General features: G+C 40.9%; 1 protein-coding gene across 5 annotated transcripts in view; it reads right to left on the minus strand.

Annotated features, from left to right (window-relative positions):
• Nucleotides 1-2,304: 2,304 nt before the first annotated feature.
• Nucleotides 2,305-17,167, minus strand: part of CREBBP (CREB binding lysine acetyltransferase) — a 97,651-nt gene continuing 82,788 nt past the window's right edge. For all 5 annotated transcript variants that reach the window (XM_075515432.1, XM_075515431.1, XM_075515433.1 and 2 more), the window contains 8 exons: nucleotides 13,999-14,149; nucleotides 13,008-13,154; nucleotides 12,461-12,574; nucleotides 11,838-12,003; nucleotides 10,219-10,386; nucleotides 6,900-7,061; nucleotides 6,327-6,608; nucleotides 2,305-4,674 (listed from right to left, as the gene is read on the minus strand). In XM_075515432.1, coding sequence (XP_075371547.1) covers nucleotides 2,506-4,674; nucleotides 6,327-6,608; nucleotides 6,900-7,061; nucleotides 10,219-10,386; nucleotides 11,838-12,003; nucleotides 12,461-12,574; nucleotides 13,008-13,154; nucleotides 13,999-14,149 — 3,359 coding nt within the window. In that variant the 3' untranslated portion in view covers nucleotides 2,305-2,505. The remainder of the gene's footprint in view (nucleotides 4,675-6,326; nucleotides 6,609-6,899; nucleotides 7,062-10,218; nucleotides 10,387-11,837; nucleotides 12,004-12,460; nucleotides 12,575-13,007; nucleotides 13,155-13,998; nucleotides 14,150-17,167) is intronic.

Genomic DNA, 17,167 nt, shown 5'->3' on the forward strand with positions numbered 1-17,167 from the left:
CAGGGTTTTTTTTCCCCCCACTCTTCCCCAGGAGTGGGAACCCCAGTGAGCTGCAGCCCAAGATCCACACCACCTCTCTGTGCTCAAACAGGACTCGGCTTATCCGAATGTGGAAGCAGTGCCGGCATTTTTAAAATGGACGCTACTTAAAGGTATTAGCGAGATTGAGTGCAGTTATCTTAACCTCGGGTGTCAGGCTTTGCTGATCCTGGCAGGCACCAGCCAAGTGGAACCATCCTTCAATCCAAGCAGTTTTACCAGCTTTTATTAGAAACACCAGCACATTTCAAGTTTCCTCTTTTTGATCACAAATATAGTATTTTTCCTCTTTTTAAGTACACAGCATGAGACACAGCATCAGGGCTTTCCATCTTTTTTTTTTTTTACAGCAATTTCTTTTGGACAAGCTTTGGGTTAGTGTTCACTGACCTCACCCCAGCCCCAAACTTTGACATCTTGAATTGCTGAAGACAGTTGCGTGGGCAGATGAATCCAATGGTGGTGAAAAAGATACAATAGTTAAAAGTTTGCAAGAAAAGTTTAAGCAGAGACCCTCTACAGTTAAAAAGAATGAAGTAGCGCCACGGCGCACTACTATTTTCACAGTATGGGGATAAAAGTTGAGACAAATCGTTTGCTTTTCTCCCCCCGTCCTCCCCCAACATCGTTCCAATAAGAACGTTCAGGCTGGAGGAAGCGCTAACTCAACGTGAAAAGCCAAGCGGGCCCGGTGCTCCCCGCTGGAGCGGCAGCGGCTGCCGGGCGGGATACCTTGCTGGGTTTGCTGCAAATCCCATGCCCATCGCACGTGATCGAGAAGCCTCAAGGTCTGAGTGATGGCGTTTCAGGCTAGTCGTGGTTTTAGCTCACACCTACGCTGGGAAAGTTTCCCTGGACTTTTTAACTCCAAGAAAGTAATTCACTGGGGGGAGGAGGGGCAAGTATCCCAAGAACATGAGGGCATGGTGACAGGATACTGAAGGGAACATGTACATGATTTGTTATTTTTTATTCCACAGAAAACCCTCAAATCTAGACTCAGAGTTAACAGCAGAAAAATAGTGTTAAAGTCAATAGGTTCATATTTTACTGTAGACTAAATAAATTAGCCTAGAATTAACGCAATACTCTCTATTTTCCTTTCATTGGTGATCCTTCTCTAAATTAATGCAGTTTTTAAAAAGCAACGGCTATTAATAATTTATTCCAGTTAACCCTTATGGATGAACACCTGCAAATATTCCATGTATGGGAACCATTCCCCTCTCCTCTCCCTCCCCGAAAAGGAAACAATCACTAAGGGCGTTGTAAAACAGACATGCTACCTACAATACTCCATGTATCGTGCCACTCCTATCGATGCCTCTGGCTGCTCTGTGTAATGAGTGAATATTCATAGCCATGTCTTACAAAGAACATGATCCAAAAATATATAAATAAATAAAAACCTTAAACATTCTTACATGGATTTTAAAGAACAGAATACATGTTAAAAACTTCAGTAATTTATATCAATTTTAAGCAATACTTTATATACAATGGAAAAAAGACATGCATAGTCCAAATACAATGTTGAAAACAGCATTTTCATAACAAAAAACCCAAACACTAAGTGTTAATACCATGTACATGAATTCAAGAAGGACCACCCTTTTTGTCTGTTGCACACAGTTTATTTAACAATATGATATTATAAGTAAGAAATGAGTTTTTTTTTTACCATTCTATACAGTGATTGAATCTTCTTGGATTTTCTTATTTATAGTAATTATAGCGCTTGCATGATTTACACTAGAATTGCTTTTCCTCATTTCAAGTTTCACACAGAAGAAAGAAAGAAAAGAATGCTTCTTCTCTATTCAAATCAGCACGGTCTAAGAGTGATCATCCCTATTTTCATCTAAAACCAGTTTTATCAGAGAAACAAAGCAACAATTTCTACATCTGCAAGACAAGGATTTTGGCATTGGCCAATGTGTGTTTTTGTGTGCAAGAGTCAATTCCTATCTTTCCAGGGGTAATACTTCAAACGCCTGCAGAGTTCACTATAGAAAAAAAATCTTCCCGCAACGTGTCAAAGTTACCGGGATACATTATAATGTTGCATTATTTCAGGAAACAGTTTCTGAATATTATTTTTTCTTCTTTTAAACGCAAATGTTTAAAGTCTTGGAAATACAAATAAAAAATATGAATATAATGAACTTGTTTTCCCCGTTAAAAAAAAGGTATGAGTCAACAGCAACAAAAAAAATAAAAACCAAAAAAACCCACAAAAGAGACCAGATATTTTAACCGCCTGGCTTTAACAAAAAAATATATTCTTTGTATTGGTTTTTTTTGTGTGTGTTTTTTTTTTTTTTTTTTTTAAACAGCAATTCATTCTTCCATGTGTAGGAAGCAGCAGTTCCATCTAGGATTCAAAACAACCCAGATGTCTGAATTTTCAGTACAAAATGTCCAAGAACACGAAAGGAAAAAAAAAAAAGTGATGCTCCCATAATGCTACAAACCCTCCACAAACTTTTCTAATGTGTCCCCGGTGGTGTCACCGACCAGAGACAATTCGTTAGACAACGCACTCCTGTTCGGGGTGTTTAGTTGTGGAAGCATTGCACTCTGTTCTGGGTTGCCCAAGTGTCCCTGATCCATGGAGCTAGCCATAGTAACTGCGAGTCCTGGGTGGGGGGAACCAGTCTGGGGAGAGACGTGGTGAGGTGACGGTTGGGGCTGTATCCTGGGTGACGGGCTGGAATGTGGTGGCTGGGACTGGGGACGGGGAGACTGAACGGGTGCTGGGGACCGCACCTGGTTGCTGAGGGAGGTGGCGATCTGCTGGCCAGGGAGATGAGACGCCTGCGGTTGTCCTGAGAGCATGTGCTGCTGTGGGCTCATGGGGTTGGGCTGGCCGGGGGACCCTATCTGCTGTTTCATCTGCTGCTGTTGCAGGATCCGCTGCTGCAGCGCTTGCTGGATGTTGGGAGTGCCGTCTGCCCCCATGCCGGGCTGGCCCATCTGGTTCAGCTGTCCCATCTGAGCCATCTGTCCCATGGACCCCCCCTGTATCGATATATGCTGCTGCATCCGCTGCTGCTGCATGGCTTGAGGGTAACCTCCTGGTCCTTGAGGCTGCTGGAACTGGCTGTGTCCTGCCATCCCTCCTGCCATGCCAGCCCCTCCTTGCTGCTGCTGTTGTTGCTGCTGCTGCTGCAGTAATTGCCGCCTCAGTATTTCTCTGTACTGCGGACTCATGTTTGCCATGCTAGGGTTGTGGCCGGGGTTCATAATGTTTATCGCTTGTCCCTGGGGATTCATAGCTCCTATCCCTTGCTGCTGGGGAGGAACGCTCGGTCTCTGCACTCCTGCTTGCATCGCGTTTATGTTCTGCAATCCTGCTTGAGCATGCATGCCTGGCTGTTGCATGCCGGTCTGCGGCTGCTGCATCCCAGGCTGGGGCTGTATGCCTGCTTGCGGCTGCATCCCAGGCTGGTTAGCCACGTATTTGGCTGTTCTTTGCTTTATAAAAGCTGCCATAAGCTGAGGGTTGGATTTAAGGATATTAAGAACCTGCTGTTGCTGCTGCGGAGAACTTGGTGATTTCAAGGTCCTCAGCAAGTCCTGAAGTGCATTCGGGGGGATGCTCCGTGGCGGCTGCTGCACGCCCGGCATCCTCGGCCCAGCCACTGCTTGTGGCGTCGCCATTGGCATAACCGGTCTTGCCATTCCTGGCTGCATCGGCTGCTGCTGCGGCATTGGAGGTGACTGCCACTGTCCAGCCTGCATGTTGGACATCACTGGACCGCTTACAGGGTTGGGCCGGGGTACATTCATGCTGACTTGCTGCATCTGGTTCACTGAACCCACCGTCGGGTTTACTAGTCCTGGGCGACCAGGAGGCAAACCATTGTTAATGTTGTTGACCCTGTAGAGCTGCTGCTGCTGCTGGGCAGCTTCTCTCTCAATCTGCCTAGCTGCTTCCACTGCAGCCGGCGGAGGCTGAGCCGGAGGTGGAGGTGCGGAAACCGGGTTTGCAGGTTTTCCTGTTGAAACAGTAGTAGGGGGCTGAGTTCTCGACACGCTGGGAAAGCCAGCCGGTGACATACTTACAGGGGAAGGCTGGGGCTGGGGAGGAGGCTGTGGTGTTTGCGGTGTACTTGGCTGCTGTGTAGGGGTACCAGGCGTTGCTGAGGTAGGAGAAGGCAAACTTTGCTGAGGCACGTTTCGGGTGTTCATGGTAGCCATCCTTCTGCGCATGAGCTGAGCCTGCTGCAGGCGATGCTGGATCTGCTGCTGTCGAAGTTTGTGTTTGATGTTGAGACAGAATGGCACAGGGCATTTGTTCTCTTGGCAGTGTTTGGCATGGTAGCAGCAAAGAGCTATGAGCTGTTTGCACACCGGACAGCCACCGTTGGTCTTGCGCTTGCAGCCCTTGGTGTGCTGGACAACCCGTTTCATCTTCTGGCAGGATGGCAATGAGCAGTTTGCATTGCGGCACTGACAAGCATGGACAAGGGACTGAATGCAGCGCTGGATGCTCAGTCGTCGCGACTCCTGGGGGCTCTTTGACTGTTGCTCTCCTTGGCTGTTGCTCTCATCATCCAGACCCAGGCCCCACTTAACCATCTTGTGGTCATGGCTCTTAGTGTTGTAGCAGTTAATGCACAGGTCGTAGTCCTGAAAGCAAAGAAAACCCAGAGTTCAGTTGTCTACAAAGCACTAACTACACCAGCAAAAGAGCAGAACAGTAAGAGCGGTGCTAGGTGAGCCACATGAGCCTGCTGTAGAAGCACACTTTGGGTTTCAGTGGGCACAAACACACAGCAGAACAAAAGCAGGACAACAGCAATGTGCTGTGAACAACTGCCCACTTCAATTTACACCTGGTACACCGAGGTAGAGAAGCGGCTGCGTAGCCTGCAGAGTCACCACAATAGCAGGAGCGGACCTTTGGGGCAGCAAAGCGAGCCTGCAATCACAAGTCTTGGCTACGGTGGGTAACAACGCCAATAAGGGCTGTAATTGTGTCTTCATTTTATTACAGGAGAAGTCTTGCAGGATTTGGGGTTTTTTTGTTTTTCCCTTTTGATGACAGGAACTGTTTACTCTTCTGTGGTGTCTGCTGGGGTACCTACATAAGGAGGGCCAAAACCTCGAACGAGTAAGACAAACCTACTGTCACTGCCTAAAAAGTAGTGTTTGGCTCTCCATTTAGCTATTCTTAGTGTAATTACTGACTAATAATTACTACCCTGAAATATGTATTTTTTTTAATCTCTAGAATGACCCTCAAATCAAGTGCAAGTTTCATGCTAAGACAGACACTGATCTGAAAACCTGTCACTGCCCTGTCCTTTTTTTGCTGGAGGAAGGGCACTCCCTAATACAGAAGTACCCAGAAGAAACCTAAAGGCCATACCTCCTTCCACCACTTAATTCCCCTTGTGTGTATGATCCATTTCCTGCAGTCCTGCCTCAAGAAGACCTGTTCAGTGCTTTCCTCAGCGGGATTAATTAAGGCTCTTCCACCACAAACCTGGCAATAACTTGCAGCGTAAAAACTAGGCTGCACTTACTCAAAATGGTTTTTTGTTCAGCTACAGCCAGAGGTCATCACAAGCACTGTAGAGGCTACCTTCTCCTCAAGTCCACTGGTATAAGTCCATGCATAATTGCTCTCTAACATAGTTCAGTGGAAGTGATCTATGCTGTAAAAGGACTAGTCATTAAAAGCATTGAGCCAGGTTAGGAAGCAATTATTTGGGCTGATCTGAAGGGCAGGCAACCTCTAATGCTGGGCTGAAGAGACAAGGATGAAGAGCTGTGGCAGCCTCCTCACTCAGCTTTGCGGCAGCCTGGGCATGCGCCCAGCCGCGCTCCTTGCAACATGAAGTACCACGTACGAAGCGGAATGAAAGCTACCTTGCAGGAAGGTATGCTAACTTCTCTCGTGGACATCCATTTAATGTGGATGAGCTAGTGCCCTGCAGATTCGGATGAGTCTGATGCAGTCAAACCCTACCACCCCAGTCCTAAAGTTCTTTAAAATTAAGTTAAAAACTTGTCTATGCAGAGGAGCCATAGTGGAATAAATGATGCAGCAGCAGCCATTCCAGAGTACTGACATTCTCCATGTCAAGAAACTAAAGGCACTTATTCTAGAAGAAGAGATACCCCACTGTGGTAGTCACCTTCCCTTAAGGCTTAGCAGCCCTTTTATCAGGATAGGCTTAATTTGGAAGAACTTTGGGCAACGTCAAAAAAAAAAAAGAAATCAAGCTTGGCTGTAGAGCAAAAGAGAGCAGAAGTCTCTGGTGATATACACCTACCTCACAGACAGTGCAATGCCACCTTGTTTCCACATGATGTTTGCACTCATTGCACGTATAGACAAAGCGATCCTGCCCTTGAGTATGTAGTTCTACCAGCATGCAGAGCGTGGACCACTTGGATCGGCGTAGTGAGGAGAACTCCCAGTGCTTATCTCTGGCTAAGGTGAGGAAGGCATCTCGCCCATCCATCAAATCACAGCTAAGTAATGGATCAGGGTCCACAATGGGAGGCAGAGTGTTAATTACAGGCCCAGCATGTAAATGAATCACAAAAAAGACCTGCAGATAAATGGGGGGAGAAATAAAAAAAAAAAAAAAAAAAAAAAAAATCAATGAGGTTAGATAATCTTGCGGGGAAAAAGCTCATGTTCTGTTGCAGTAATGGCGTGCTACAAATGTTATCTAATTAACTTAGTTTAGGCTAATCTCTTCCAGTATGTTGTTACACAACAGAAGAAGTTCTAGTGCAATCACAAGCTTTATTCCTCCTGATTTTTCAGTTCTGACTATCATCATGCCTGGATTTACAGGAATAAAATCTTCCCTTTATGCAGCATATTTTGACAGTACCTCTTTATGCTTCTCCATAGTGGCATACAGCTTCTGAGACAGATCATTGGACACATTTGGCATGCTGGGTTTCTTCTTGTTAGCTCTGCTGATGCTACTCTTATTCTTGTTGGTTTTTTTGTTGTTCTTTTTCTTGGCGTTTTTGCTGTCGCCCTGGCTTCCCTGCAATAAATGCACAGGAAAGACGTTACACTTTACAAAGCTCTCTCCCATTCACTGTAGCTGAAAGTGAAACACTTCTGCTGTCAATAATAGAACTTTGTTCCAATGCCTGCAAATCAGCCATACTGTGTTAAATATATCCTATCTTCCAGGAAAAATCAAAAGCCAAACTGGCAGGCAAACAAATTCAAATGCTGTTTAAAAATAGATTTTTAAAGCATGTATATACATTAAATAATTTGTAGCTTACACTTATTTTTTTCCCTTCTCAAACACTGTACTTCAGCTACCATTGCTTTCTCTGTAAGAATTTATAGATATTTGATGATAAAATGAGTTACAAATAAAATAGACTTTAAAAAATTCCAGAAGTGCAGTATTTTGCTTTGTTGTGCATTTGGGGTTTCAAATACTTGCTTGAGCTTTGATCCTATTTTGTTTGTTTGTTTTTATTGAACAAATTTAGGGCTAGTACACAAGTAAGAACATGCAGGATTTGAAACTAACAAAATATATTATTCTCCATCCTGAAGACTTACTGCTGCATATGCAACACCAAAAAAAATCCCCAAAACCTTCACTTGTCTCTACGTTACAACAACATAGACCACAGTGACCATATGCTGAATACTAGAGGTAAGTAAAGAGAGTAAAAAATAGCAGATGATGCTATTTAGATGACCTGTGAAAACAGAAATAACTTTTAGACTTCTCATGTCCTTGAAAACAGAAAAACCCAAGCCCTCAGCAGGGAGCTTGCCACTCAGTAAAAATCCCCTCTCTAACTGCTAGAATGTTGGTTATCATAGTATTAAAAATAAGCTACTGAAATACTCTGATATATACACACACACACGCAAGAAAAGTTTCATGAACACTATGTACAAGCAAACGCAGGGTTTATCCGCAAGCGTATTTATTCAAAGAAAACAAAAATATTCCAACTGAAGAAAGCAATTCTATATATAGACTGTTGCCATCCTTCCATTCCATTAATTAGGCTTAGATAGAAATTCCCTGCCCAATCTTGGTTTTTTGTAACTAATTTTATTGACTTTTTGATCAAACCTTTTTGGAAATTAAAATTATACTATTTTATGGGAAACCAGACAGAGCTCCAAGTGATTTGAAGGTATTCAGAAATAAGCTATTGCATGTTCCCATCTGGACTTCTTTTCTCCCAAATTTTCTACCCCCCTGATGGAACTGGGGCATGTCCTCCTTTGCCTATGCATTCTAGAGCATCAACATAGATTTTAAAATTTAAACACCGAAAGGAAGAATAGATTGAAACTTAGCTGACAGTACAATTCCAAGTTTTCTTTCTACTCCACCTTTAACAAGTTTATATTTGGTCAATTGTACAAAGCTATTTCAAAATAGTTTAAGAAGTTGTAAGACTGTTTTTGTACTACTTCATTTTGATAGCATTTAACATTCAGGTTTGTCAGAGATGCTGACGGCACGGCACGGTTACTCAGTGAGCCTTGCCCCTTCAGAACCTTTTTCAAGAACTCCTGAATATTTACCACCTCTTTAGACTCTCTGTAGCTGATACTCCCAGCACATGCTGGCTTTTAAGAAGCTCTCTCTCCATATACACAAAGAGTTTAAGAAAAGATAGACACATTCTGTACCATCTCAATACAAGGTAAATTGCAAAGATTCAGCAATTGCTTCCACACATGGAGATCCGCATTGCTGGGCACAGCTTCCTCCATAAAGTGACACAAGTTTAGGTGACTGCACTGGAGAAGTTCTCATGCTTTTAATTTCACTCCTTTTTCTGAGCCAAGTGGCAAAGACCACACTGTTACGATTTTTGTGGCATTCTTGGATGACATCTTCAGCAACTTGGATGCAGATTTTGTCGTGCCCCCCCCCCCAGCAACATCCATGGCATTAAGTGGGAGCATAGATGTTAACAGCCAAGGCTGTGTCTTCTCACTTTAGGCAGGCAACTTGTATGAGTTTCACAGTTAGCTGTTCTGGGCTTTTTAAAACACCTTTTTTCCCCCCCCTCTTAGATGTAGAGGTTTACACTGGTGTTTTCACTGGAAGGGCATGCTATTGAAAGTGATACTGTTAGCAAAAGAGGACTGCAACTTAAATTCCAAGCCTTGTCTTGCAGTTACTTTTATACTTCTAAGCTTGTTGAAATATTTCAGTATTAGAAGTTACATTCAGAAGGAACAAGGTGAAAAATATTAACTTTATGGAACCATAAAGAACATAGCAACAAACTATATTAGCTTTGAAGGAGCTGCTAAGGTTTAATAGAAAGAATTTTCTGACATAATGAAATTGATGGATTAAGGTCTATCACTCCACATCACTCACACGTAATACATACTGTATGCAAATTGTCACGGCATCTAAGCTGAATGCAGTCCCTCCCCAGTTAAAAGTTTTTGGTTCTACCTCCATCTGCTAGACTTTAGATTTTCCTACTCTATTTATTTTCAAAACACCTTGCTGCAAATCACAAGTAAAAGGGACAGTACAAAACTGCTACGACCATTTGGATACAGATACAATCAAGAAAGACATAAAAACGAATAATGAAATTCTGGCCAGGACCCTGAGAAAGTAAGTTGGTTTGGATTTTTTTTTTTTTTTAATATACAAAGAGAGAGTGCTGGTGAAGGACCAGCAGCATCAGGATCAACGTTTCACACCAATGCAAAGCTTGCAATAAATACTTTTAAATTTCAGCCCCCTACTATTGCAAACAACTACAAGTATCTTTGCTTAAATAACAGCAAAATTTAATTCAGCTTTGAAAAATACAGCATCTTTCAAAATACAAATACCGAAGGTGATTTGCAAAGGTGTGAACCAGAAGCTCAGCCAAATGACTGCAAGCAAATGTAGCAGTCGTGATGCAATCCAAAAGTAGCTTAACACATTTCTCTGAGAACAGAGATGCTGAACTGACATAACTGACTTCTGATTCTGTTAAAAAAAAAAAAAAGCAAGCCATCAGTATATTTGTGATTCAAGAAGAAAACCAGAAATGCAGTTAAAGGGAACCCTGATTTAACATCCGATGTGAATGACCTTCTTTTCTAGTTTACTGGATGTGAACTCTCTAATTTATTAAAGCATTGTCAGCTTTGTGAGCCAGAAGCAAATACAGCATATAAAGTTAACTCACCTCTGTTGTTTCACTAGCTGCAGTGCTTTCTTCCTTTTTCCTTTCCTCCTCCTCTTGCTCCAGCTCCTTAATGCTTTCTTCCAGCACATTGGGCCAGAAATCACCTTCAAAGTAAGGCAGCTCCTTGGCACTTGTCAGCCTGTCCTCAGTTGCTTGTTTGAAGATGTCCTGTTAAGCGTATCACACAATACCAAGAATAAATAAATGAAGACCACTTAGGACAGATAGAGAGGAGAACTAGAGACACGATCGATCCAGTGCTACACCAAACAGCTGTGCCTCACTTACAGCCCATGGCCCACTGCTGGCAGCCTCCTTTCCTGGGTGCAGCTCAAAGAACTGGCCTGGCAATATTGATAACAGCCCACTCCCTGTTTCATCTTAGAAAGACAGCTGCTGAGGCTCTCCTGAACCTCCATCATGCAATCGGTTCATGCTCCTGACATGATGGGATAGACTAAGACACCCCTGGAAAACATAACAAACCCCTCCCTGGTAACTATGCCAATTAAAAATGAAGCCTACACCACTTAGCTTTTCCTGCACTACTGGACAAGAGCAGGAACTGTTCTAGTGACAGCAAGTGCGTCTCATCCGGCCCTTTCCCTTACAAATTTGAAAGTGCATAAGCACCTCAATGCACGTGTCTGGGCTGTGCATTGTATGTGCAATAAGCCTGATAACTCCAGAAGAATTGCTGAACGCACCGGCCAGCTATTACACACAGGAATATTAAACGCTGGTTGTGGTAGGGGGACTGTGCACAGCCTGTGTCCTTTGCTGACCGCTGGCTGAAGCTCTGTGGAGCACCCAGCCAGAAAGACTGGGGAACACTGAGAGGAACAGGTATTCTGAAAAGGAACAGGTACTTCATGCAGTTGTTCTGGAGGTGGTTTTTTTAAGTGCATTGCGTTTAATAAGCACATACAAGACTAGCTGATTTTCTTCTTCGGATTAATTTCAAGACCACCTTATTAGGAGACACACAGATTTTCTAGCTCTTTGCTACGCCGGATCAGATGACAAGGCTTGCTACACGCTGTTCTATTCCACACATTTAGTAACTGTCACTTGCAATCAAAACATCATTTTTTTCCAGCACTGTCACTACCATTAAGAAATTCTTGTAAATTTTAGCATCCAAGGAGTGGCAAATGCTACCTTTGCCATCTTTAACTTATTTCCTTAGGTACATGTGTGATATTCTCCAATTAGGAAAATCATCCTTTTTCTCTTCAAGTGAAGAAGCTGTTTTATAATCAGTTTTTTTGATTTCACACTAGTGGGGTCCAGCATTCCACCTGATCCTCCAGAATCACCAGAAGCAAACAACTTCTATAAACCTTAACAAGCTATGTACTTCCTTGCCTAGGTGATTGCAGTGAAAGACAAATATGCGAAGGCAGGCTCTTGCACACTTCTCTTAATGCAGAAACCAAACCTAAGAAATTTTCAGTCTGAAGGCAGAACCTCCAGAAAATCTAAGTAAATGAAGACACTAGCTGAGAATAAAAATCCTTGTACAACACTACCACAGTTTCACATGTTATGAAACAATATTAGCCACCTTCAAATGAAAAGCCCGTAAAAATTAATTCAGGAAGTAAACAACAGCAAACCTTGTAGTCATGAATGATTCTCTCAGCAAATGCCTTATCCAGCATCTTCTTATACCATTCTTGCAAACGTTTGGGTTTGGGTATTTTCTGATCAGGCGGATGGCAATGAAAAATATAATCATCTCCTTCACTTGGGGGACAGGCCCAGATGTGTCCTGTCACATACCTGCGTTTCACACACAAGAAAAAAATATCTTAACCATTTTGACTACCATCTTAAAATTAACTCAGACAAACTGAGATATAAATTCAGACTTCTGGCTTTTTTTTCTTTTCCCCTCCCTTCTTTTCTTTTTCTTTGTTTTCTATTGCTGAGGCAATAACCTCTATTTATACAAGATATGAGAAAAGGTCTGGAATATAATAATGAAGCTTAAACATCAAGTGAATCTGTGATAAAAAGAATATGTCAGTTTAAGAATCCTAACAACAGAAAAATCACCACCTTAGTGATAAAATCCAAATTTCTCTCTCCACTGCAGAAGAGGCATGTGTTCCACATATCTCAGAGAGGGCAGAAGGAAGGAGAGACTATCCCAAGTGAAAAGCTACTTGGCATCCTGGATAAAAAAATGCTAAAAAAAAAAAAAAAAGATTTCTTTCTTTCCAAAGATCTCACTTACCCAAGTTTCTTCACGTACTCCAAATATCCAATGAGGATTTCATGATAAACTGCAGTTCGGAGACAACGGGGGCGGAAGAAATGAATACTATCTAGATACGATATGTACACACGCCTATAGTAATGAGAGAAAAATGATAGAAAATCACGTATGGCTGAATGTCTGTTTTGTCTGCTGAGAACTGACTTTTATACTAGATATACAGCCATACTGAACAAAGAAAAATTAATGATGACATTTTAATGCATATTTAAGCATCTTAACATGGTATAAACAGTTCTCAAAAGCAAAAGATGGGTACCATTTTTTTAGACAGCAAGAATATACACCGAGAGGCCAAATTAAATACAGAATACAAAAAATTGTAACACTTCTGTTGTGATATTTGTTTTCCCCTTCAAAGTCATCTGCAGTCATACAGTAGGACTTATTTGTGCCACAGAATTGAAACTTATCTCCCAATCTTCTGTATTTGAGAGTAATTGTTCAGTGAATGTAGCAAGATGTTCTCTGTGCATGGACCACCAGTACAGAAATGAAAGAGTACCTTGTATTTGGAGGGGGGCAATCCGAGCCATACTCCTGTACGTGCATGCCAAAGAAGCACACATCTACTCCGTCTATCTCCTCAAATGCAAAGAGAGCTTTGGTACGGTAAGGGAAAGATTCTGACATCTCACCAGAATCCACAAATCTGAAGGAAAGGGTGGTAGGAACGAGCAGGAGGGAAACAAACAAACAAACAAACAAAAAACCAATTATTAAACCAGTGTCCTACTAAAATGAGGAAATTCTTTTTAACCTTATTTTTAACTCATTAGAAACATTTATGCAGAAGTTAAATAGGGTCAGATCAAAGCTGTTTTAAAACAGGGAGTCCTGTCAATGCAAGGTCTGTTACTGTAACACTCATGGAAAGACAGTTTCCACACAGTTAACATATGACTGAACAGGCAAGCATTGAGTACAAGAGCATCCTCAGAAACCGCAAGCCTTTAAATATGTTGCAGAGTAGAAAACTTGATGCAGTACGATGAAGTGCTGTCACGTAAACACTGTCTTTATGAATTAAACCCAAAATACTTCATAGAATAAACCTTTTAAGCTTTTCATTTATGATGAAGCAAATTAAAAATAACTTCTGAAAGCTAAAGTATTTATAAAAACACAACAAAATGAAGGAACAGAATCTCAGCAACTGTTCCAAACTAAACTATGAATTCTGTAATGCTAACCAAAATGTGGTCAGACTCTCTCAAGACTTAGTAATACAGAGTCACAGTATTATAACAAAAACCAGGATGTCCCCGCTACTCCCCCCTCCCCCAAACAGTCAAAATACAATCGTCACCTCCCCTGAGTTCATTTACTGCACACTGCTTTTTTTACCTTTCATAATCTTACTCATGCTTAAGTTTCAAAAATGTGCAAAGGGATCGAGGTGCAAATTGGCACAATTTTGCAGTATTTATGCAGGTAGACTTCAAAACTAAAGAAGAAAAATCAAGATCGCGTTTATTGTAATTAATAGAACTAACCTGGATTTCATTCCTGGTTTGACTTCTACTGTCTTATCTGAACTTGCTACTACTCTGACAAAGACCTCTCCAGCTTCAGGATGATTCTGTCGCCGCAAAAATTTGTTTACTCTATCTTCCAAATGGTTTCCTAAACGTGTAGTCTGTAGCCCTAGAAATGAAGGGGGAGAACATGACAACGAAAATGTTAATACTGCAGGAATCACTCTTAAGTTCAGGGTGTTACCATGCTTGTAAGGTCTTTCAGCTTGCTTCTCTGTATAGAAGTCAGCTTTTTTCCCTTTGTTTTACCTCCATATGAAAATTTGATGTTTTTATTTATGCAGCCAAAATTTAAAAAGCAAAACCATCCATGTTTTTACCCAAGCCTTAAGCGTTCATACCCTAATGTGGAAGCTAAAACCACTATAGTGGGAAAATTACTTAGTTAGTGAACTAACAAAGGCAGCTTTACGTAGCATTTTTAAATTTGCAGGCTTATTTTATGAACACTGCAAATGTTTTCTCCTAACAAAAACACTATCTGGCTGTTTGACAGAGATTACATCACTTTATAGATCTGGCTCAATGCCACACCTTTTCAAGCAAAGCAAAGCAAATCAACAGAAATGAAAAGCCTTTTGACTTCAATGGAGATTTCATTGCTTTTTCTTTTCTTTTCAAGAGAGCTTTTAGATTGAACAGTTACAGTAATCTGCACATAAAGCTTAAATAGTTCTTGCACAGCGATAGAGGTCTGTAAAGGTTCAAGTCCACATATTGTCCAGATGCCCTCTCTTGGTCCTTACGCTTACAATTAGCTTTTGTGGGGATAGCTGTTTTTGTAGTATTACAGGATGTGATGATTTTCAAATAATTTCTGTAATTTGTTGTGGATTTAAGATGAAGATTTTGGTTTAAATTAAGAAAACAGAAGTAGCACACTGTTTTGATTTGAAGATTTAAGACTACTTCTCTTACCCTACTTGTACTTATTTTACCAACTTGTATTTTTACTTCATTTTTATGGTCAATCTGCTATCTTTTCCAAAGTGGTGGTGCAATCTACAGATGTACGTTTTACTAAAATGCATTTAATTTTCAGCTCTCCATTGCTTCATTTTTCAGTTGTTATTTGGCTACAGACGCAAGGCTGTCGGATCTTCTTCCTGACTACTGAGCTTGCATACAGAACACTGCAGTGAAATATCTATGCTAAAAATTATTTTAGGCTCCAATACTGGGGAAAAAAGTCACATATACTCAAAGGCAGATCTCACTTTCTAAGGGACTTGTATACTTAAACTTTTATTTTACAATCCGTTTCTAGAAATTGTCAAACGCAGCAATCTTGTTTTACATCTTTTAGTCCATCCCCTTTGTCCAGTGAGATTCTGTGGTGATAACCAGCAGAACACATTCTCAGTATCATTTACCTGGGAGCCAATAATTAAATCTAAAGGCAGGTCAAAATAAAAATACACTATACACTTTCCAATACACAATTCCAATACACTGGCCTTTTCTCCAGTGTTTCCCAGCCCAATACAATATATTGGGATTTCCATATAAAACAGAAGGGGGTTGATTTTAAAGGAAATTCAAAGAATTTTAAAGAAATTTCACAAACATTTTCTGAAGAAATTATTTGGTTTTGTTATTTCTCTGAAGACAAACAGAAAAAAAAGAAACAGCTCCATTTCAGCTAATGAGTTGGTACATTTTTAGAAAGCCATTTAGTTAACTCTACTGTCTTGTTGTGTTTTCATTTTATCCTCTTTCCAATGCTAAGCAACCAAAGGATATCTGCTTCCTTCCTTACGCTGCAATGCATTAGGACTTGAAAAACAAAACAAAGACCAGATAAGAAGATAAAAGAAATAGGCAGCATTAAGATTACATGCACCGTACAGAAACGATCTAAAAGCCACATATTTTGATCTATTAGGACGTGCAAATTCATTTAGAAAGCAGTTGGATTTTGGTTCTTGGACACCTCTAACATACGTACTTCCAATAAAAGCTCAGGTCTCAATGAAAACTGCAGTGCAAACTTGAAAAAAGGCATCCAAACTGGTAACAACATAGAAGGCTTTCAGACTGCTTGAGTACAGAAGCTTTGTTGCAGTAGCAACGGCCAGACATTTGTTACTGGATGAGTAATCGGACAGATAGGAAGAAAGTCAGACTTCTGGTTTACTGTGACTTTTTGTCAGGAAACTACTTTGGCTGACTTATTTGTCAGGGTATGTTTTCTCTTTGAATGTCTCTGCATTAGCTACTGGTTAAGTAATATTTGCAGATTTTCTTAGTAAGAAAAATACTCCAAAGGTTAGGAATTTCACAGCATAATCCAGCTGTACACTGGTTTATAGGTTACATTTGGCATGTTATCAGTCAGACTTATGCAAGCTTTACTTGTGATGTGGTTAAGACAACCAATTTTTCTTAATATACATTAGGAATATGAATGTTACCATAACAGCTGAGCAATAGCTTGCAGCTGAGGGACGTGCTATCTTGATTATTAGCAGTTGTGCCAGCATGCTTGAGAGAGCACAGAAATATTGATGGCAATTCAGTAAGTAAAGGTTTTTATGGGGAGGGAGGGGGAGAGAAGAGGAAAGATGTTAATGTTTCAAACTTTCATTGCTCATGTTTGTTTTCAGGTCAGTAGTAAGACCAAGGCTTTAAGAACAAGAGCAGGCTTTCCTTCCCCGTTCTTGAGTTTCCACTAGAGCACTGTTAAAGAAAACTGATCTCAAGAGCTGAGCCCACCTCAGCTCACTGGTGGTGCTGTCTTACTTATTTAAGACAATTTACATCAATATATGCTGTAAAGGCAGCATACAATAGAAAAGACATCTATTTAAAATGGTTATCTAAAACTATATTTTTATTTCATCATTGTATTAATGTTCTCTTACAATTTTAATCTGTCTTTAAGGAGACTAATTTTAATCTTTTTAACAATACTATCTTGCATGCGTCAGGTTACTCCAGAGACCATTTTGACTACTGTAACCTAATATGTCTCATACAGCATTATCATCTCCAAATTATCCCCCTCCAAATCTCTTACTGTGCAATCAACCACACACGAAGTTATCAAAAGTTGCATTTAATGCAAACCCACTCCTTATTACAATTTGGAAGATTCAGGCTTGCAAAGTCACAGTATGACAAGGTA

Source organism: Mycteria americana, chromosome 12 (assembly GCF_035582795.1).
Source record: "Mycteria americana isolate JAX WOST 10 ecotype Jacksonville Zoo and Gardens chromosome 12, USCA_MyAme_1.0, whole genome shotgun sequence".
NCBI lineage: Eukaryota > Metazoa > Chordata > Aves > Ciconiiformes > Ciconiidae > Mycteria > Mycteria americana.